This window comes from Schistocerca nitens, chromosome 11, assembly GCF_023898315.1.
Source record: "Schistocerca nitens isolate TAMUIC-IGC-003100 chromosome 11, iqSchNite1.1, whole genome shotgun sequence".
Taxonomy (NCBI): Eukaryota; Metazoa; Arthropoda; class Insecta; order Orthoptera; family Acrididae; genus Schistocerca; species Schistocerca nitens.
This window is the reverse complement of record NC_064624.1, coordinates 22,396,558-22,420,835: the sequence shown is the minus strand read 5'-3', so window position 1 is coordinate 22,420,835 and position 24,278 is coordinate 22,396,558. Positions and strand designations below refer to the sequence as shown.

General features: G+C 43.7%; 1 protein-coding gene across 1 annotated transcript in view; it reads left to right on the top strand.

Annotated features, from left to right (window-relative positions):
* LOC126213380 (uncharacterized) overlaps nt 1–24,278 on the top strand; it is an 84,084-nt gene that overhangs the window by 19,601 nt on the left and 40,205 nt on the right. Inside the window, exon 3 of the mRNA XM_049941086.1 lies at nt 20,572–20,735. Coding sequence (XP_049797043.1) covers nt 20,572–20,735 — 164 coding nt within the window. The remainder of the gene's footprint in view (nt 1–20,571; nt 20,736–24,278) is intronic.

Below are 24,278 nucleotides of genomic sequence, written 5' to 3'. Positions count from 1 at the left end.
ACGTCTCTCCATTGATAACAACATGCTGTGTTCTGTTTGCTAAAAACTCTTCAATCCAGCCACACAGCTGGTCTGATATTCCGTTGGCTCTTACTTTGTTTATCAGGCGACAGTGCGGAACTGTATCGAACGCCTTCCGGAAGTGATGGAAAATGGCATCTACCTGGGAGCCTTTATCTAATATTTTCCTGGGTCTCATGAACAAATAAAGCGAGTTGGGTATCACACGATCGCTGTTTACGGAATCCATGTTGATTCCTACAGAGTAGATTCTGGGTTTCCAGAAATGACATGAGACGCGAGCAAAAAACATGTTCTAAAATTCTACAACAGATTGATGTCAGAGATATAGGTCTATAGTTTTGCGCATCTGCTCGACGACCCTTCTTGAAGACTGGGACTACCTGTGCTCTTTTCCAATCATTTGGAACCTTCCGTTCCTCTAGAGACTTGCTTTACACGGCTGTTAGAAGGGGGACAAGTTTTTTCGCGTACTCTGTGTAGAATCGAATAGGTATTCCGTCAGGTCCAGTGGACTTTCCTCTGTTGAGTGACTTCAGTTGCTTTTCTATTCCTTGGACACTTATTTCGATGTCAGTCATTTTTTCGTTAATGCGAGGATTTAGAGAAGGAAATGCAGTGTGGTCTTCCTCTGTGAAACAGCTTGGGAAAAAGGTCTTTAGTATTTCAGTTTTACGCGTGTTATCCTGTCTTTCAATGCCATCATCATCCCAGAGTGTCTGGATATGCTGTTTCGAGCCACTTACTGATGTAACGTAAGACCAGAACTTCCTAGGATTTTCTGTCAAGTCGGTACATAGAATTTTACTTTCGAATTTACTGAACGCTTCACGCATAGCCCTGCTTTTGCTAACTTTGACATCGTTCAGCTTCTGTTTGTCTGAGAGGTTTTGGCTGCGTTTAAACTTGCAGTGAAGCTCTCTTTGTTTTCGCAGTAGTTTCCTAACTTTGTTCTTGAACCACGGTGGGTTTTTCCCGCCCCTCACAGTTTTACTCGGCACGAACCTGTTTAAAACGCATTTTGCGATTGCCTTGAACTTTTTCCATAAACACTCAACATTGTCAGTGTCGGAACAGAAATTTTCGTTTTGATCTGTTAGGTAGTCTGAAATCTGCCTTTATTACCCTTGTTAAACAGATAAACCTTCCTCCCTTTTTTGATATTCCTATTTACTTCCATATTCAGGGATGCTGCAACGGCCTTATGATCACTGATTCCCTCTTCTGCACTTACAGAGTCGAAAAGTTCGGGTCTGTTTGTAATCAGTAGGTCCAAGATGTTATCTCCACGTGTCGGTTCTCTGTTTAATTGCTCGAGGTAATTTTCGGATAGTGCACTCAGTATAATGTCACTCGATGCTCTGTCCCTACCACCCGTCCTAAACATCTGAGTGTCCCAGTCCATATCTGGTAAATTGAAATCTCCACCTAAGACTATAACATGCCGAGGAAATTTATGTAAAATGTATTCCAGATTTCCTCTCAGTTGTTCTGCCACTAATGCTGCTGAGTCTAGAGGTCGGTAAAAGGAGCCAATTATTAACCTAGCTCTGTTGTTGAGTGTAACCTCCACCCATAATAATTCACAGGAACTATCCACTTCTACTTCACTACAGGATAAACTACTACTAACAGCGACAAACACGCCACCACCAGTTGCATGCAATCTATCCTTTCTAAACACCATCTGTGCCTTTGTAAAAATTTCGGCAGAATTTATCTCTGGCTTCAGCCAGCTTTCCGTACCTATAAAGATTTCAGCTTCGGTGCTTTCTATCAGCGCTTGAAGTTCCGGTATTTTACCAACGCAGCTTCGACAGTTTACATTTACAATACCGATTGCTGCTTGGTCCCCGCATGTCCTGACTTTGCCCCGCACCCTTTGAGGCTGTTGCCCGTTCTGTACTTGCCCGAGGCCATCTAACCTAAAAAAACCGCCCAGTCCACGCCACACAACCCCTGCTACCCGTGTAGCCACCTGCTGTGTATAGTGGACTCCTGACCCATGCAGCGGAACCCGAAACCCCACCACCCTATGGCGCAAGTCGAGGAATCCGCAGCCCACACGGTCGCAGAACCGTCTCAGCCTCTGATTCAGACCCTCCACTCGGCTCTGTACCAAAGGTCCGCCGTCAGTCCTGTCGACGATGCTGCAGATGGTGAGCTCTGCTTTCATCCCGCTAGTGAGACTGGCAGTCTTCACCAAATCAGATAGCCGCCGGAAGCCAGAGGGGATTTCCTCTGATCCATAGCGACACACATCATTAGTGCCGATATGAGCGACCACCTGCAGATGGGTGCACCCTGTACCCTTCATGGCCTCCGGAAGTACCCTTTCGCCGGCCGCGGTGGTCTAGCGGTTCTGGCGCTGCAGTCCAGAACCGCGGGACTGCTACCGTCGCAGGTTCGAATCCTGCCTCGGGCATGGGTGTGTGTGATGTCCTTTGATTAGTTAGGTTTAAGTAGTTCTAAGTTCTAGGGGACTTATGACCTAAGATGGCGAGTCCCATACTGCTCAGAGCCATTTTTGAAGGACCCTTTCCACAGGCAACTTGTATCACGTAGTCACTGCGTAAGTTGCTCTGGGAGAAAACTTGTAATGATTTCATTGGGCCTTTGAAGTAAATTCTTTAAACCAATTCCCTAAAATATTCCTTTACTAGCTACCACCATGTCCAAAAGTACTACCTCAAAGCAGAAGCATCACGTATACCTAATCACACGTGGATAAAATTTTAACCTTCTAGTTTGAAGTGTCAGTTATCACAAGTTTCATTCGATCTGAACAGTTAACTGTCTTACGCATTTTCGAGTACTACTTGAAACTTTTCACATGTTAGCGCTGTTTTCCCGTGCGTTTTGCTAAAAAAAGCAGCGGCATGAGCTGCAACTTAATGTAGTAGAGGCGTTTTATTTTTCTCGTCCACATGTCACACGCCGTCTTTTGTTGGTGGCAGGTTACCAGTTGTTTCAACCAAAGTATCTTAGAATTTCTCTAGGAAAGTTGCTATGTCGCCAGGAAGTGAAGTAATCTTATCTGTTTTTACTAGCTGAGGCTTCGTAAGGGAGACTGCTAAATCTCCCAAGAAAATGCTCCTCTTCCTTTTTGGATTTACCTCATTTGCATGGAAACTGATTTGAGCTCTTAATTCCTCCATATCCGTTAGTGAATAGGATACAACCAATGGCCATCTTCTTGTCACCCGTGCTATGGAATACGCACCTCCCAGTTGATCGACTACGTAGACTCCTCTCTTTGTTACATTGTAATCCTTGCCTTATTGCAGAAAGTTTATCAGTTGCTCTCCTTCCTTGCCTTGAGATTTTGTCGTCAAAACGGATGCAAAGTAAAATAAACAGGAGTCTTCTGTAGCTCATCACAACTCTCGTAATCTCCATACCCCCGCCATCTCCTCTCCACACTTCGACAATATTAGTATGGCTTGCTTGCGTAAAGAGATAAAGCAATCCCAATAATGCCATTATTTCACATTTTGTAGTTCTTTTACAGCATCCCTCTCTCTCGAATACTGCACACTTTCTTTCTTAGATTGATGACATAAATTTGTGTACTTACTATTTCCTGAATGATTTCCGGGCTAAGTACTGTCCATTTCACTTGCGACCTTCCTGCCTACACTTTCAGACTCAGGAAGTATTTTTACAACATTCTTTCTTTTTGTTCTTGCGGCCACATTAGCGCATAATTCATTCCATTTTTATGTTTCTCCCTTCCTGCCTGCTTGTGGACAGAAGGTAACGAGATGACAGGAATATCACTTACATGGCTGGGTGCACTGTGTACCTTGTGTTCAAAGCTGGTGTAAGGCGGCTGTAATTTCGCACCTTACAGGCACTCATCCACATACTCTGCCGTGATCTACAACAACAATTAGGTATCATTTTACGGGTTGTACATAGTATATATGAATATTTAAAGGAGACTGACATTGTCGCATACGCCTTGTAGATAATTGTTAAGGCTTATTGCATGAAAGGTGACAGAATTTCTTCATTATATAAATGGGCTAGTGAATGATTGCCTATATGAGTAGAGGTTGGAACGACAGTGGAAATGTAATGGCAGGCGAAACTCAAGCCCTGGGTGGAAGGCCGACACGGGTGTGGTGGTCCAGCTCCACACAGGATGTGCCAAGACGGACAGTCTGGACGCCTGAGAGCGAGGACATAATACAGGGGCGGCCGGCCGCTATTGTAGTAGAGCCGGAAGGATAATTGGATAATACTTCCGAACTCTGCAAAACTTGGACGCAGCTGAGAGGAACGAAGAAGTGTCGCCTCGGAAACCACGCAGGCGGGGTTATTTCCAAGGATTTTTACTCTGAAGCGTACCATTGTACGAGTATAGGTATTTTCTTGCAAACTTTGTGCGATAGACGACGAAAGACTAAAATATTGTTGGTCGGCGTTCGGAAGAATCTGTAGAGGGGTAGAATATTCCGTGGTTACGAGAACATGATTTGCCTTCTGTGTTACGGGGGTGTGGAGCCGAGCTTTCCTGGGAAGCCAGCAGAGGAGAGAAGTGCTCTTCCGTGTTGAGCTCCCGTGAGTAACGGTCGCTCGCTATCAGCTTTTGTTGGTACAGACGGACTTGCTGTCTTTGCTATGATTTTATAGTTAGAACAGTTACGAACTGTACTGTTGCGAACCTATACGATTCTCTACTTCACCTCCAGGTTGTAAGTCATCGCTGAGTACGCGGCGTTCAGCAACTGAGAGAACTTCTGCCTATACTTACGTTGAGACGTTATCTGAACTCCGTCCCTGTGGCTGGGAGTTCACGTTTCTCGCCTGTAGAACACAGAGGAGAAGACAGTATTAGAGTATATTAGTCAGAGCACCGCCTTCTGCCGTCCTCGTGTTTGGAAGAGTTCACTTTGTGGCTGGAGTTCCTTCCATCGCCGCAGACGAGTACGAGAACCAGCACGCCGACGCACCAGACGCAGTACATACGGTGATATCGCTTCGGCTTATGAGGGCTATAAAGCTACACAGTTTGATCACATTAGTTTATTTCCATTGAGGTTCAACATCACCGTAGATCATCTTTATAAGTAGTGTTTTCTAGTGTTTGGTGCGTAGATGATGTCAGTCATTTCGTGTTATTTAAGTTAGATCTCATTGCCATAAAAAAGGGGCAGAGTGGGCAATTGGTCTGCAATTTTAGTTAGGAAATATAGACAATTGTACTTAAAGGGTTGTTTTTAACCTATAATAATAATACACTCCTGGAAATGGAAAAAAGAACACATTGACACCGGTGTGTCAAACCCACCATACTTGCTCCGGACACTGCGAGAGGGCTGTACAAGCAATGATCACACGCACGGCACAGCGGACACACCAGGAACCGCGGTGTTGGCCGTCGAATTGCGCTAGCTGCGCAGCATTTGTGCACCGCCGCCGTCAGTGTCAGCCAGTTTGCCGTGGCATACGGAGCTCCATCGCAGTCTTTAACACTGGTAGCATGCCGCGACAGCGTGGACGTGAACCGTATGTGCAGTTGACGGACTTTGAGCGAGGGCGTATAGTGAGCATGCGGGAGGCCGGGTGGACGTACGGCCGAATTGCTCAACACGTGGGGCGTGAGGTCTCCACAGTACATCGATGTTGTCGCCAGTGGTCGGCGGAAGGTGCACGTGCCCGTCGACCTGGGACCGGACCGCAGCGACGCACGGAAGCACGCCAAGACCGTAGGATCCTACGCAGTGCCGTAGGGGACCGCACCGCCACTTCCCAGCAAATTAGGGACACTGTTGCTCCTGGGGTATCGGCGAGGACCATTCGCAACCGTCTCCATGAAGCTGGGCTACGGTCCCGCACACCGTTAGGCCGTCTTCCGCTCACGCCCCAACATCGTGCAGCCCGCCTCCAGTGGTGTCGCGACAGGCGTGAATGGACGGACGAATGGAGACGTGTCGTCTTCAGCGATGAGAGTCGCTTCTGCCTTGGTGCCAATGATGGTCGTATGCGTGTTTGGCGCCGTGCAGGTGAGCGCCACAATCAGGACTGCATACGACCGAGGCACACAGGGCCAACACCCGGCATCATGGTGTGGGGAGCGATCTCCTACACTGGCCGTACACCACTGGTGATCGTCGAGGGGACACTGAATAGTGCACGGTACATCCAAACCGTCATCGAACCCATCGTTCTACCATTCCTACACCGGCAAGGGAACTTGCTGTTCCAACAGGACAATGCACGTCCGCATGTATCCCGTGCTACCCAACATGCTCTAGAAGGTGTAAGTCAACTACCCTGGCCAGCAAGATCTCCGGATCTGTCCCCCATTGAGCATGTTTGGGACTGGATGAAGCGTCGTCTCACGCGGTCTGCACGTCCAGCACGAACGCTGGTCCAACTGAGGCGCCAGGTGGAAATGGCATGGCAAGCCGTTCCACAGGACTACATCCAGCATCTCTACGATCGTCTCCATGGGAGAATAGCAGCCTGCATTGCTGCGAAAGGTGGATATACACTGTACTAGTGCCGACATTGTCCATGCTCTGTTGCCTGTGTCTATGTGCCTGTGGTTCTGTCAGTGTGATCATGTGATGTATCTGACCCCAGGAATGTGTCAATAAAGTTTCCCCTTCCTGGGACAATGAATTCACGGTGTTCTTATTTCAATTTCCAGGAGTGTATATTGAGCAACAACGTTTATCATTTAGTAATATTAATTGCCGTAAGCATACACTCATGTTTAGATGGTAATTTATATAAAAAAGAGAATTAAGAGATCCTAAGATTTGCTTCAGGGGGTAGTCAGACAGGGCTAAATCAACATTTTAGCGTTTATTATTTTCCGTTGCGCAAATTCATTTTACACCCGCCTAGAGTAGCATCTTGGAATGGCACACGCGTTGTTTGTTTTACGTTACAGCTGCTCACTTGGAAGTATAACAACACAACTTACCACTGAGTTAGCTGAAGCAATAATGAAGGTATCGGTAATATCCGTAATTTTGTAAAAACAATTAAAAGTTTTATTTATTACGCAGAGAATTGCACAAGACAATGCTATTAGCGGTTGGGGCACTTTATACATGGACGCACCCACTCGAGCGTTAAACTGCTGTAAAGGCTGGGAACTTCCTTTAATTGTTTGTAAATGTAAAATTGTGCACCTCAAAAAAAGCAGCTAATAGTTTTCCTACGATTACCATACCAGTGAGTCATATCTGGAATCAGTCAATTCACAGAAACACGTGGTGTATGCAATACAGAAACTTGTACTGGCAATCTCTTGAGTTAGAGGCCAAATATTTTGTAAAAGCCTACCTGCAAATAAATATTATTTGAAAATATTCTTCCTACAGCAAGGCACAATTTCTTCCTTTTTTATCATTAATCGATACATGTACATAGAGATTTACAGCCACCACGCAGGAGCAGCAAATATAAATAATAATAGATTTAGTTGCTGCTATGCGATGGTTCATTTCTTTGACATTACAATTGTTCGATAACTTCAGGCCATCAGCCGTTTACTGTTCAGCGTATATTAATGTTTGTGAGGCGAAAATTACTAATATTACAGTGCAGTGTACCAGGTCACAAGTTCAGTGAAACCAAATGCTAGCCTTAGCCAGGTGTCTGAAAACTTAGGTGAGCAATGGAGAGGCTTTGAGAAGGGAGATCAGGTAATTATATTTGGGGGAGCAGGAAACAAAAAAATGGTTCAAATGCCTCTGAGCACTATGGGACTCAACATCTTAGGTCATAAGTCCCCTAGAACTTAGAACTACTTAAACCTAACTAACCTAAGGACATCACACACACCCATACCCGAGGCAGGATTCGAACCTGCGACCGTAGCAGTCCCGTGGTTCCGGACTGCAGCGCCAGAACCGCTAGACCACCGCAGCCGGCAAGCAGGAAACAACCTAGGGTATGAATCCAAGGTGTACTATTGGGAGTAACCTGGATAAAATAGGAGCAAGAACTGGCCACACAAATGTCGTGTTTGTGGAGGCCTTTCAGCGCCAGGATCGGTCCTGGGTAAAAACTGCTGTAAGGCGTGTTAACACTGAGCTGAACGGAATGTTCCAGACACCGCCAAAACCTCACATAAGTGATGTTCCTGGTGATACTGGTGGTAGGTGGGAATACACTACGCAAAACTGGGTGTAGAACACCATAGACGAACTGGTGTGCTGTAAGGGTGCGACAGATGGCAACCAGAGAGGTCCCGCTGTGAAAACAAATAAATGCTGGAGAACATATGGCGGACCACAGTAAGGTTGGTATCCCATGACCATCTGGGTCGTCTCCAGACGCGACTTTGGCCAGGAATCTCATTGATTTGAACAGTATTCTGCGATGAGCCCCACTTCTAATTGAGCCCCAATGTCCAGCAAAGACGTGTCTGGAGACGCCTTGGAAACTGGGGGGTACCACCCTGACTGTTGCCCACCATAAGGCTCAGGAACCAGGAGTGATGGTCTGGTGTGCCATTCACTTTCAGGACACTTTAGTAGTCACCCATACAGCAGAGCGATACGTCGACGATATTCCACTTCCAGTTTTGTTGCCCTTCGTGGGAAGCCATACTGGCCTTACGTTTCAGCTAAGTAATTTCCCGCCCATACTCGGCGAGAGTTTCTCCTGCTTGTCTTCGTCCTCGCCAAATCTCTCCCCAGCTGAGAACGTTTGGGGCATACTGGGCAGGGTCCTCCAACCATCTCGGGATTTTCATGATCTAACCTGCCAGTTGGAAATAATTTCGAACGATATCCCTCAGGTGGACATTCAACAGCTCTGCCAATAAATGCGAAGGCGAATAACTGCATGCAGAAGGACCAGAGTGGACCAAAGCGTTACTGACTTTGCTCAGTTTGTGAGGCTCTTTCTCTAGAATAAATCATCCAGTTTTATGAAACTGTATTCATTTGTTTGTCTGCTTGTGCACATCACGTCCACCAATTTCCGTCACTTTCCGATAATTCTTTTATGGTGCGTCGTTTTCATTTCATTTTTTTTTCTTGTCATAGAATGAATTTAGTCTAAAGACAAGTATTATCGATTAAAATATTCTTTCACAATGACTCATTTTCAATAGGATAACAAACTCTTTGAAAAAGCTGGCAGCGTGATTACGGGAAACACACTCAACACAGTTACGACGGAATTTTATATGTAAAACTGGAAGGAACAGCTCATCAGCCTACCAAGAAAAATGACTAACGTTGATTTTGTTATATTGATGAAACTCATACTTTATTACATAGCCTTATGGACAAAGAGAACTCAGAATTTCTCAACTTTCCAAATGATGTTAGTTATATGATAAAATCCAGTATAGAAGAAGAGAAAGAAGTTTAAACATTTTAGAATGTACAGCTACTTAAAAAATCCACAGATGTTAGGCACAGAAGGTCTGCAGAAACCTCACTCACACATGTGGATACATTCACAAAAATTCCAGTCACTGTCCCAAACTGAAATGATAAGTGATGAGAACATTGGTGGCTTAAATAATCTATCACCACAGTAGCTGGAGGAACACAACGACCATTTAAGCACTACTTTCAGAAGAAATGATTAATCTGAGAAAGAGATAAATAGGGCAATATCTCCTAAAAGGTATGGAGCTACTCGTGAAGAAGAACCAAAGATTTACTCCCATTCGTAAAAGCAGTCACCGTTCACATGATCAGAGCACGAAGAATACATAGTATTTATGCAGTGTTTATACTAGCAACAAAGAAGCTTGAATGTTTTGAACACTGTAAAGTACCACTTGCCACAGGAGGAGTATATAAAATGTCTTGCCCACACGGAGAAGCACACATGTGAAAGTACAAACGGAAGTATTAATTTCTTGCGTAAGGAACAGAAAAGCAGTTGTCATCTGTGAAAAAGAAATAAATCGGCAGTTGCAGAATATCCACAGGGACTAGGGAAACTAAAAATTCGTCTCTGCGATGCAGAATCAATATTACAGTACTTGAAATTACAGAGAGGACATAGAAATTCCAAAGCATGAAGCAACTTTAACGGAAAGAAGAATGACTAAAATTAGACGAGTTGCTGGCCTTTGTGCTGAATACAGAGACCAGCGTCAAGTGTTCCCCTGCACAAGCTCAACAACACATGCACTCGTGACTGCGCTCTTAAGCAGCCTTCTGATGACATCATAGCGTGGATGCGTACAAACAGTTCAGCTTGTTGAATTTATAGAAGTTTCAAACTGCTGCCTGGCCCTTTATAGCCTCTGAACATATCTCCAGCATTTGGAGACGAAACCGAAACGTTAGAGACCTTTCCTGCTTTCTTTCTTTCTTTCTCTTTTTTTGTTATCGTTCTTCTCCTACCCCCATGAACCATGGACCTTATAGACGTTGCCGTTGGTGAGGAGGCTTGCGTGCCTTAGCGATACAGATGGCCGTACCGTAGGTGCAACCACAATGAAGGGGTATCTGTTGAGAGGCCAGACAAACGTGTGGTTCCTGAAGAGGGGCAGCAGCCTTTTCAGTAGTTGCAGGGGCAACAGTCTGGATGATTGACTGATCTGGCCTTGCAACACTAACCAAAACGGCCTTGCTATGCTGGTACTGCGAACGGCTGAAAGCAAGGGGAAACTACAGCCGTAATTTTTCCCAATGGCATGCAGCTTTACTGTATGGTTAAATGATGATGGCGTCCTCTTGGGTAAAATATTCTGGACGTAAAATAGTCCCCCATTCGGATCTCCAGGCGGGGACTACTCAAGAGGACGTCGTTATCAGGAGAAAGAAAACTGGCGTTCTACGGACTGGAGCGTGGAATGTCAGATCCCTTAATCGGGCAGGTAGGTTAGAAAATTTAAAAAGGGAAATGAATAGGTTGAAGTTAGATATAGTGAGAATTAGTGAAGTTCGGTGGCAGGAGGAACAAGACTTTTGGTCAGGTGAATACAGGGTTATAAATACAAAATCAAATAGGGGTAATGCAGGAGTAGGTTTAATAATGAATAAAAAATAGGAGTGCGGGTAAGCTACTACCAACAGCATAGTGAATGCATTATTGTGGGCAAGACACGAAGCCCATGCCTACTACAGTAGTACAAGTTTATATGCCAACTAGCTCAGCAGATGAAGAAATTGAAGAAATGTATGGTGAGATAAAAGAAATTATTCAGGTAGTGAAGGGAGACGAAAATTTAATAGTCATGGGTGACTGGAATTCGAGAGTAGGAAACATAGTGGGTGAATATGGATTGGGGGAGAGAAATGAAAGAGGAAGCCATCTGGTAGAATTTGGCACAGACCATAACTTAATCATAGCTAACACTTGGTTGAAGAATCAAAAAAGAAGGTTGCATACATGGAAGAATCCTGGAGATACTAGAAGGTGTCAGATAGATTATATAATGGTAAGACAGAGATTTAGGAACGAGGTTTTAAATTGTAAGACATTTCCAGGGACAGATGTGGACTCTGACCACAATCTATTGGTTATGAACTGTAGATTAAAATTGCAAAAAGGTGGGAATTTAAGGAGATGGGACCTGGATAAACTGAAAGAACCAGAGGTTGTACAGAGTTTCAGGGAGAGCATAAGGGAACAATCGACAGGAATGGGGGAAAGAAATACAGTAGAAGAAGAATGGGTAGCTCTGAGGGGTGAAGTAGTGAAGGCAGCAGAGGATCAAGTAGGTAAAAAGACGAGGGCTAGCAGAAATCCTTGGGTAACAGAAGAAATACTGAATTTAACTGACGAAAGGAGAAAACATAAAAACGCAGTAAATGAAGCAAGCAAAAGGGAATACAAACGTTTCAAAAATGAGATCGACAGGAAGTGCAAAATGGCTAAGCAGGGATGGCTAGAGGACAAATGTAAGGATGTAGAGGCTTATCTCACTAGGGGTAAGATAGATACCGCCCACAGGAAAATTAAAGAGACCTTTGGAGAAAAGAGAGCCACTTGTATGAATATCAAAATCTCAGATGGAAACCCAGTTCTAAGCAAAGAAGGGAAAGCAGAAAGGTGGAAGGAGTATATAGAGGGCGATGTACTTGAGGACAATATTATGGAAATGGAAGAGGATGTAGATGAAGATGAAATGGGATATACGATACTGCGTGAAGAATTTGACAGAGCACAAGGCCCCGGGAGTAGACAACATTCCATTGGAACTACTGACGGCCTTGGGAGAGCCAGTCCTGACAAAACTCTACCATCTGGTGAGCAAGATGTATGAGACAGGCGAAATACCCTCAGACTTTAAGAAGTATATAATAATTCCAATCCCAAAGAAAGCAGGTGTTGACAGATGTGAAAATTACCGAACTATCAGCTGCAAAATACTAACGCGAATTCTTTACAGACGAATGGAAAAACTGATAGAAGCCGACCTCGGCGAAGATCAGTTTGGATTCCGCAGAAATGTTGGAACACGTGAGGCAATACTGACCCTACGACTTATCTTAGAAAATATATTAAGGAAAGGCAAACCTACATTTCTAGCATTTGTGGACTTTGAGAAAGCTTTTGACAATATTGACTGGAATACTCTGTTTCAAATTCTAAAGGTGGCAGGGGTAAAATACAGGGAGCGAAAGGTTATTTACAATTTGTACAGAAACCAGATGGCAGTTATAAGAGTCGAGGGGCATGAAAGGGAAGCAGCGGTTGGGAAGGAAGTGAGACAGGGTTGTAGCCTGTCCCCGATGTTATTCAATCTGTATATTGAGCACAAAATGGCTCAAATGGCTCTGAGCACTATGGGACTCAACTGCTGTGATCATAAGTCCCCTAGAACTTAGAACTACTTCAACCTAACTAACCTAAGGACATCACACACATCCATGCCCGAGGCAGGATTCGAACCTGCGACCGTAGCGGTCGTGCGGTTCCAGACTGTAGCGCCGTTAAGCTGTAGAGGAAAGAAAAGAAAATATCGGAGTAGGTATTAAAGTACATGGAGAAGAAATAAAAACTTTGAGGTTCGCCGATGACATTGTAATTCTCTCAGAGACAGCAAAGGACTTGGAAGAGCAGTTGAACGGAATGGACAGTGTCTTGAAAGGAGGATATAAGATGAACATCAACAAAAGCAAAACGAGGATAATGGAATGTAGTCGAATTAAGTCGGGTGATGCTGAGGGAATTAGATTAGGAAATTAGACACTTAATGTAGTAAAGGAGTTTTGCTATTTGGGGAGCAAAATAACTGATGATGGTCGAAGTAGAGAGGATATAAAATGTAGTCTGGCAATGGCATGGAAAGCGTTACAGAAGAAGAGAAATTTGTTAACATCGAGTATAGATTTAAGTGTCAGGAAGTCGTTTCTGAAAGTATTTGTATGGAGTGTAGCCATGTATGGAAGTGAATCATGGACGATAAATAGTTTGAACAAGAAGAGAATAGAAGCTTTCGAAATGTGGTGCTACAGAAGAATGCTGAAGATTAGATGGGTAGATCACATAACTAATGAGAAGGTACTGAATAGAATTGGGGAGAAGAGGAGTTTGTGGCACAACTTGACAAGAAGAAGGGACTAGTTGGTAGGACATGTTCTGAGGCATCAAGGGATAACAAATTTAGCATTGGAGGGCAGCGTGGAGGGTAAAAATCGCAGAGGGAGACCAAGAGATGAATACACTAAGCAGATTCAGAAGAATGTAAGTTGCAGTAAGTACTGGGAGATGAAGAAGCTTGCACAGGACAGAGTAGCATGGAGAGCTGCATCAAACCAGTCTCAGGACTGAAGACAACAACAACAACATCAGTCTTCTGACTGGTTTGATGGGGTCCGCCACGAATTCCTCTCCTATGCCTACCTCTTCATCTCAGAGCAGCACTTGTGACCTACGTCCTCGATTATTTGCTGAACGTATTCTCCAATCTAGTAACATGGAAGTCATTCCCTGATGTCCTAACAGATGTTCTATCATCGTGTCCCTTCTCCTTGTCGGTGTTTCCCACATATTCCTTTCCTCATCGATTCTGTCCAGAACCTCCTTACTTTGTAAGTTCACCTAATATTCAGCATTCGTCTGTAACCCATCATTTCAAATGCTTCGATTCCCTTCTGCTCAGGTTTTCCTACAGTGCATGTTTCGCTACCATTCAATGCTCTGCTCTAGACGCACATTCTCAGAAAATTCTTCCTCAAATTAAGGGATATGTCTCATACTAGTAGACTTCTCTTGCTCAGGAATGCCCTTTTTGCCAGTGCTAATCTGCTTTTGATGTATTCCTTGCTTCATCTGTCATTGGTTATTTGCCACCTAGGTAGTAGAATGCCTTAATTTCATCTACTTTGTGACCATTAATCCTGATGTTATGTTTCTCTCTGTTCTCTTTTCTGCTACTTCCTTCTGTCTTTCTTCGATTTACTCTCAATCCATATTCTGTACCCATTAGGTGGTCCATTCCATTCAGCCCATCATGTAATTCTTCTTCGCTTTCACTCAGGATAGCAATGCTATCAGCGAATCGTATCAATGATATCCTTCATCTTGAATTTTAATCCCACTCCTGAACCTTTCTTCTATTTCCATCATTGCTGCTTCGATGTACATATTGAAAGTAGTGGTGAAAGACTACATCCCTACTTTACATCCTTTTTAATCTGAGCACTTCAATCTTGGTCGTCCACTCTTGTTATTCCCTCTTGGCTCCGTATAGCTTACCCCTGTTTGTCTCAGAATTTCGAAAACCTTGCACTATTTTACATTGCTGAACGACTTTTCCAGGTCAACAAATCCTATAGATGGCACTTTATTGTTCTTTAGTCTTGCTTCTATCACCAACAGCAACGTCAGAAATGCCGCTATGATGCATTTACCTTTCGTAAAACCAAATTGAGAGTCATCTAGAACATCCTCAATTTTCTTTTCCATTCTTCTGTAGATTATTTTTGTCAGCAACTTGGATGCATGAGCTGTTAAGCAGACTGGTCGATAATTGTCACATGTGTCAGCTCTTGCAGTCTTAGGATTTAAGTGGATGGTATTTTTCCGAAAGCCAGATGGTATGTCGACAGACTCATACATTCTACACACCAACGTGAATAGTCGCTTTGTTGCCACTTCCCCCAACGATTTTAGAAATCCTGATGGAAAGTTATCTATCTCTTCTGCCGTATTTGCTCTTAAGTCCTCCAAAGCTCTTTTAAATTCTGATTCTATTCCTGGATCTCCCATCTCTTCTAAATCAACCCTTTTTTCTTCTTCTATCACATAAGACAAATCTTCCCTCCTCATAGAGGCCTTCAAGGTTGTCTTTCCAAATATCCACTTCCTCCTCTGTATTTAACAGTGAAATTCCAACTGCACTCTTAATGTTACCACCCTTGCTAATAATTTCACTCAAGGTTGCTCTGACGTTCTTACATGCTGACTCAGTCCTTCCAACAATCATTTCTGTTTAGATTTCTTCTCATTTTTCAGGCAGCCATTTCGTCTTAGCTTCCCTACACATCCTGTCTAGTTTGTCACTCAGTGACTTGTATTTCTTTATTCCTGAATTTCCATGAACATTTTTGAACTTCCTTCTTTCATCATGGGTAATAAAAGAAATACTTCAGTTATTTCTTTTATCAGATAGATTATATAATGGTAAGACAGAGATTTGGGAACCAGGTTTTAAATTGTAAGACATTTCCAGGGGCAGATGTGGATTCTGACCACAATCTATTGGTTATGAACTGCAGATTGAAACTGAAGAAACTGCAAAAAGGTGGGAATTTAAGGAGATGGGACCTGAATAAACTGAAAGAACCAGAGGTTGTAGAGAGTTTCAGGGAGAGCATAAGGGAACAATTGACAGGAATGGGGGAAAGAAATACAGTACAAGAAGAATGGGTAGCTCTGAGGGATGAAGTAGTGAAGGCAGCAGAGGATCAAGTAGGTAAAAAGACGAGGGCTAATAGAAATCCTTGGGTAACAGAAGAAATATTGAATTTAATTGATGAAAGGAGAAAATATAAAAATGCAGTAAATGAAGCAGGCAAAAAGGAATACAAACGTCTCAAAAATGAGATTGACAGGAAGTGCAAAATGGCTAAGCAGGGATGGCTAGAGGACAAATGTAAGGATGTAGAGGCTTGTCTCACTAGGGGTAAGATAGATACTGCCTACAGGAAAATTAAAGAGACCTTTGGAGAGAAGAGAACCACTTGTATTAATATCAAGAGCTCAGATGGTAACCCAGTTCTAAGCAAAGAAGGGAAGGCAGAAAGGTGGAAGGAGTATATAGAGGGTTTATACAAGGGCGATGTACTTGAGGACAATATTATGGAAATGGAAGAGGATGTAGGTGAAGATGAAATGGGCGATAAGATACTGCGTGAAGAGTTTGACAGAGCACTGAAAGACCTGAGTCGAAACAAGGCCCCGGGAGTAGACAACATTCCATTAGAACTACTGATGGCCTTGGGAGAGCCAGTCATGACAAAACTCTACCATCTGGTGAGCAAGCTGTATGAGACAGGCGAAATACCCACAGACTTCAAGAAGAATATAAGAATTCCTATCCCGAAGAAAGCAGGTGTTGACAGATGTGAAAATTACCGAACTATCAGTTTAATAAGTCACAGCTGCAAAATACTAACGCGAATTCTTTACAGACGAATGGAAAACCTGGTAGAAGCGGACCTCGGGGAAGATCAGTTTGGATTCCGTAGAAATGTTGGAACACGTGAGGCAATACTAACCTTACGACTTATCTTAGAAGAAAGATTAAGAAAAGGCAAACCTACGTTTCTAGCATTTGCAGACTTAGAGAAAGCTTTTGACAACGTTAACTGGAATACTCTCTTTCAAATTCTGAAGGTGGCAGGGGTAAAATACAGGGAGCGAAAGGCTATTTACAATTTGTACAGAAACCAGATGGCAGTTATAAGAGTCGAGGGGCATGAAAGGGAAGCAGTGGTTGGGAAAGGAGTGAGACAGGGTTGTAGCCTCTCCCCGATGTTATTCAGTCTGTATATTGAGCAAGCAGTAAAGGAAACAAAAGAAAAATTCGGAGTAGGTATTAAAATTCATGGAGAAGAAGTAAAAACTTTGAGGTTCGCCGATGACATTGTAATTCTCTCAGAGACAGCAAAGGACTTGGAAGAGCAGTTGAACGGAATGGACAGTGTCTTGAAAGGAGGATATAAGATGAACATCAACAAAAGCAAAACGAGGATAATGGAATGTAGTCAAATTAAGTCGGGTGATGCTGAGGGAATTAGATTAGGAAATTAGACACTTAATGTAGTAAAGGAGTTTTGCTATTTAGGGAGTAAAATAACTGATGATGGTCGAAGTAGAGAGGATATAAAATGTAGACTGGCAATGGCAAGGAAATCGTTTCTGAAGAAGAGAATTTGTTAACATCGAGTATAGATTTAAGTGTCAGGAAGTCGTTTCTGAAAGTATTTGTATGGAGTGTAGCCCTGTATGGATGTGAGACATGGACGATAACCAGTTTGGACAGGAAGAGAATAGAAGCTTTCGAAATGTGGTGCTACAGAAGAATGCTGAAGATTGGATGGGTAGATCACGTAACTAATGAGGGTGTATTGAATAGGATTGGGGAGAAGAGAAGTTTGTGGCACAACTTGACTAGAAGAAGGGATCGGTTGGTAGGACATGTTTTGAGGCATCAAGGGATCACAAATTTAGCATTGGAGGGCAGCGTGGAGGGTAAAAATCGTAGAGGGAGACCAAGAGATGAATACACTAAGCTGATTCGGAAGGATGTAGGTTGCAGTAGGTACTGGGAGATGAAGAAGCTTGCACAGGATAGAGTAGCATGGAGAGCTGCATCAAACCAGTCTCAGGACTGAAGACCACAACAACAACAACATTTCTTTTATTACCCATGGTTTCTTTGCAGTTACTTTCTTTGTACCTATGTATTTCTTTCCAACTTATGTGATTGTCCTTTTCAGAGATATCCATTCCTCTTCAACTGTACTGCCTACTAGGCTATTACTTATTGCGTTACAGATCTTCAGGAGTATCTCTTCATTCCTTAGTTCTTCTGTATCTCACATATTTAGGTATCGATTCTTCCAGACTAATCTCTTAAACTTCAAACTACTCTTTATCATTACTACATTGTGATCTGAGTTCTATATCTGCTCCTGGTTATGCCTTACAATCCAGTATATGATTTGGAAATCTCTCTCTGACCATCATGTAATCTAACTGTACTCTCCCCATATCACCCAGCCTTTTCCAATTATACATCCTCCTCTTGTGATTAAGAGTATTCGCTATTACTAGCATAACTGAGGTAGTCTTTCTCCTCTCTCATTCCTTATCCCAAGCTCATATTCTCCAGTAACCATTTCTTCCACTCCTTCCCCTACAACTACATTCCAGTCCCCTGTGACTATTAGAGTTTCATCTACCTTTACGTACTGTATTACCCTTTCAATATATTCATTTACTTCTTCTATCTCTTCATCTTCAGCTTCTGACTTCGGCATGTATATCTGATGTATCGTTGTCGCTGTTGGTTTTTTATTGATTGTGATAAGCATAACTCTATCACTGAACTGTTCATTGTAACACACTCCCCATTCATAATGAATCCTACTCCCGTTATACTATTTTCTGCTACTGTTGATATTACCCTACACTCATCTAACGAGAAATTTTGGTCTTCCTTCCATTCCTCTTCACTGACCCCAACTATATCGAAATTGAGCATTTGAATTTCCCTTTTCAGATTTTCTAGCTGCCCTACCACATTCAATCTTCTGACATTCCACACCCTGACACAAAGAACATTATCCTTTCGTTTATTATTCAACCTTTTTCTAAAGGTTACCTACCCCTTGGCAGTCCCCTCCCAGAGATTTGAATGGTGGACTACTCTGGAAACTTTTCCCAATGGGGGGGGATGATCATGACACCTTTCCAGTTACAGGCCACGTGCCCTGTGGATACAAGTTATGTGTATTTAATGCATTGTTTTCCATTGTCTTCTGCATCCTCATGCCGTTGATCATTGCTGATTGTTCCGCCTGTTAGGGGCTCTTTCCCACTCCAAGGGCAAGAGAGGGTGATTCTTATGCTAGAAGTCTTCGGCCACCAGCCAGCAGCCCTAAATATGACCGCCCTGTCCCCAGCTGAACCCATGGACAGAGACCTGCACCAGTTGCTGGTCACCTACACAGTCTTGTATGACGATCCCCAGGCGTCATTCGAAACCTGTACTCTCCGGTGAACAGAAGCCACTCCACTGGCCCAGGTTCCGTTCCACGTGACCCTTCAGCCAATCTCTTTGCACTCCAAGGTCCTAGGTAGTTTTTTATTGTTGTTCGTAGTGACTCCTAGGGACCCTATTAATCGAGTGAAAATGGCTACTTACTGATTGTGTCGACAAGCCTCCAAGTTGACACCAAGCGGAGTGAGTACTTTTACAAATAGAGACTCCAGCAAACCAGAAGTGAAACAGAGCTCACAGAGTTTTAATTTCATGATAGAGAGGCACACAGGCAGTCATATGTGCCCCTGAATGGGACCAAAATTTCCTGCAGCTACGTCCTTAGTTACCTAGGTGTCTCCCTCTGCCTGTCACTGTCATTTATGCAGAACTGCGCAAACCTGTGAAAGTCGTTTGGTCATATTCTATATCAACTGTACCACATTTCTGGAAACAAGTGGGGAGGAAATGCAGACGAACAAAACAATGCTGCAATTTCTCTTGGTTATGAGCTGTTGCATATTGTGCTAAAGCGTGGGAGAATAGCGCTCATACAATTAAGACAGAAGGGGCCATGTTGACTATTTATGGCATTACTACAACAGGTCCCAGTCAGTGGTTGCTTCCTAAGACAGAGTACAATAAGAATTCAGTCCTACATAGCGGAGTCCACCAACTGATTAAGGTTACGCAGTATGGTCTCTATTGTCAGGAAAGCTCGAGATTCAACCTCATCCCAATGGCGCAAGGGAGACATGACTACGTCTTGAAAAGTGGGTTTAATAGTGGAAGTGCTACCTGTGACTATGGTGCCAAGAAGCAGAGAGTGAGACATGTTGTGGGGGACTGCCCACTCCACGTTTTTAAATGAGGTCTGTTGTGCTTGGTTCAAATGGTTCAAACGGCTCTGGGCACTATGCGACTTAACATCTTAGCTCATCAGTCCCCTATAACTTAGAACTACTTAAACCTAACTAACCTAAGCACATCACACACATCCATGCCCGAGGCAGGATTCGAACCTGCGACTGTAGTAGTCACGCGGTTCCGGACTGAAGCGCCTCGAACCACACGGCCACCGCGGCTGGCCTGTCGTGCTTGTCCAGTCATAGTTCTGGCAGCATGTTTGTATGTGAATTCTTGTACTTCATCAGAAACGATCAGTTCACCAGAATATGTTATTAGACTCGCATACCAGTCATAATTTACGCCTGAATACCTGCCTGACTCCTTGATTCATCTCTAATGGGGTAGTGACCTCTATCAATGGGAAACGTAAAAGCTGGAGAAGGGTGACATTGAGTTTAGTTTTCACTATTCTATTCAATGAAACACAGTCAAGTTTCAGAATATCATTTGCTACATCAGCTGACTCCATTTTATTTTGAAAGGTTGAGCAACATGGAATGGAACATGACAACGCTGCAAACGGATGATCTGAGGCATATCCTGTCTCAGTCACTCCAAGCTGTTCGGCGCATCACAAGAGCCACGGTCGGCAGGATGAGATGTGAGGGCTGGCGTCTACCTGATTCTGAGTGGATGTACAAAACTGGTGAGTATCTTATTTGGAAGTGTGTTATTGTTAAACAAAGCGTAATGAGCTCATTTAGGTAGTTATAAAAAATCTCGTCTAGGTTAATGAACACATGATGATGGAGTTGTGGCTGAGTAGAAAATTCTGTTCTAAGTAAAGTACATAGTGATAAAAACATTAGAACTAAATAATAATCACAGTTATTTGCTCACTACCAATTGCATCTAACAAGGGAAAATTATCAACTTGGTCTCATATAAAAAAACCACACACACTTGCAAATCATCAGCCCCAACTATAGATCTCGCTTGGAGATTCGGGCCATAATTCTGACAGTATGCAGTTATGACCCTCTGAACACATAAAATTTTAATGCATGTGTATCACTTGTTTCTCACACACTCCAGCCCACTGTGGCCACCCAGTTACAGAGTGCGAACTTCTGTATGGTACGGAAAGTAAGGGGTTCCTGTTTATAATGTTGATAAACCAACAAGCAATAATGTGGCACCTGCAGTAGCAGTACACAATGACGGGCAAATTGCAACGTTTAAACGTCAAAGCTCAAGTGAGTTGTGACTTGTTGGCATCATTACATGTGGCTATTTGACTAACTCTTACACGAGGCAAATGAAGGTCTAAGAGTGTTTCTTTCCGCTATTATTTGTACCTTGAGATATAGTTGGAACACTCATAGAGAAGACCCAGTAAATGGAGAGAAGAACAGTTGAGTGAAGTTTGATTCTTGTTAATTCAGATGGTATGTGGTGTCTGGGTCAACTACAGTGCCCCCATTCCCCCCGGTCTGCGTCACCGGTCCCACAAGCTGAGGACGCGACCTCAGCGACCCAGTGCAATGCTCTGCTAAAGTGTCGGCCTCGTACGGCAGCAGTGATATGACGACTCAGGACTGCGACGGCAGCTGATTCAACAGCCTCCATCATGCGCTGCCTCAGCACTGCCCACTGACCAATGCAGGATGGCCCGCACCATGTTTCCTCGCCAGCGTGGTTTGGGTCATGTTTTGGGAACCAAGATGACTGCCTGTGGCAGTGAGCCAAAGAGTGGCCCGCCGCTGGCTGACTGCCTGGCTACGGACCCTGCGTCAGCCTCAGAGGGTCGAAACAACGACCCGCCATGGACTGGGATGCTGGCGCCCCATCTGTTGCTGCGTGTAGCCCGGTGGTGTGACATGCCCCACCATCCAAGAGAGCTACCACACTTGAATGCTATGTTAGTGGAATGGCACCTATTTAGATGTGGCTGTGGCCTCTGTTTTGCTAAACATGCCGTTTCGCATCGCGTGATTTGCGCCAAGCAAAACCGCCACTTTCAGCAATTTGATGGCCCTGCGGCCTCTATTCTACTTTGCAACTGTTGGTATGCATAGCTCACTGCAATCTGGTCTGCACCTGGCTGTAACCTGTGCTCAGAATATTGCACAAAACTAACTTTCCCTATCCCAAATGGTAGTGCCTCTACATAATGAAAGGATGACAATGATCATGCTACCCTCTCGCCTCAATCACTTTCATAAAACAACTTCATTGGTACATTGGGACAGAGACATAAAATCACGAAGTGACTGGTTAAGAGGCTTGCTTTGAAGATGTAATATTATGAAAAACCACTCTGCCTCTGTCCATAACATAGAAGTGTGTGTGTATGTTTTATATATAACTGTGGCGGAATGTTAATACTAGAATATTGCTAAACAGTGTCGGCCATATATGTGCATGGCATTGAGATACTATCTGCTCATATGGTTTAACTGTTTTTCACGTTGAATAACATGCGTTCTGCTTGTAGAAAAAAGTTTCGAAAACATGGGGCAGACGTGATAGGCTCCACTCACTTCTTCCCACACTTTCAACATGAAGTGGGTATGAGGGCTCTGGATGTCACTCCCCCCCCCCCCCCTTTACAGGACTCTGCACACTCGTGCATTAGGCAGTTGCAGTATGGTGCAGCCAGTGACAGGCAACCTGCATGTGCAAAAGTTTAAAAGCTATGCATTCAAGAAATCTAAGATTATCATAATTATGACCATTTTTTAAAGAGGGAGTGGGTGTTCGGTGTTTTAGGGTTGAGATATTGCAAGTCTACCTTTTTCTCCTTAAAACAGAAGGCCATGTTGGTTATGTTTACTTACAAGGTTACAAGTAATAAACATGAAGGTTGAGGACAGATTTCAGTCGATGTCAGATAAGGAGAGATTATGCTAACACAGCAGTAGAGCACACCACCTCTAGCCTTGACGAGGGCCTGAGTTCACCGACAGAGAGACTCTCCAAGTCTCTCCAGTTGCGTCGTGTTCAGCTGACGTTATCAAACAGATCCCGTAGAGCCGCCAGATCGCAGGCACGTTGAGACCGCCGCTTTCCTCACTCTGTTGTGAGACATTTCCTGTGAGGCTGAGATCGGATGGTTTAGCGGGTATGTCGGGATGCGACAGGACGCCTCAGTAGTCGTCAAGCCAGGAGCGCGTCCACGCAGATCTGTGAACACGGCTGCTGTCTTGGGAGAGTCCACAGGATACTCAGAATAAAGCTAGGGCACTGGTCCGGAATTAAAAGATCGCTATGTGATGTGATGCGATCTAGACTGTACTTACACAAGACGTCAGCACAAATGTCTGACTCGTGACATTGTTCTTGTGATAAAAGCGAGAATGCAGGAAGGTGCTGCCATTTTCTTCAGAACTTCTTAGAGTTTTGAGGCCATCTGGTGCTGCGAGTGGCCCACTGACACACATACGCTCCAGAGGGTATGGGGACCCACTACACGATGCCAACCCCAGCAGAACAGACACTATGAGTCGCAACGAAAGGTAGAGCCGGTGGCCTTAGAAATAGTTTAAAGTGGATAACAAGCACCTTACATTTTCACGCTTTTATTTCACCTGATAAAATTAAGGCATATACAACCTGACATCTGAGTGAGTCAACATTACAACATGCATAGTACACGAGCAGCACACAGTAGTGATAATTATACTACTAAACATGAACAATGCAGACAGATATGAACACGCATTTCTCTTGATGGGACATGCACAACTGTTGATATTCGTCACCAGTGATAAAATCAACTACAGTTGTAAAATTTAGCAACTCTAGCTGGTTTTATCATTGATGACAGAAATTAATGTAAATTCCATATGTTACAGTTTGTATCGGAATACACGTAATACAAAAATTCTAGCTTTGCATCTTTAAGTTGATAAAGATGTACAACAGCGTAAAACATCGATTTTTGGAGCAACTGTTTCATACTGTGGATGCATTATTCTTACATGTTTGTTCGGCTTTCTATTAACGAATTATATAATGATAAAAATATCAAAATTTTACGGACTGCAATTTCATAACATTATGGCTGCAGTACGAACATTCATGGTCGCCTTGTAGCGGAGTGGAAGAGAGGGGAGTCTCTTTTTCTCTCTCTCTTTGTCTCCGTCGCTATTTGTTTTAACTCGCAACAGTCGCTAGCTATCGAAAACTCTTGCTTCCCCACAGCAGGTATGCTTAGAAAAGGATCGAGGCACAGGAAAGTTTCAGC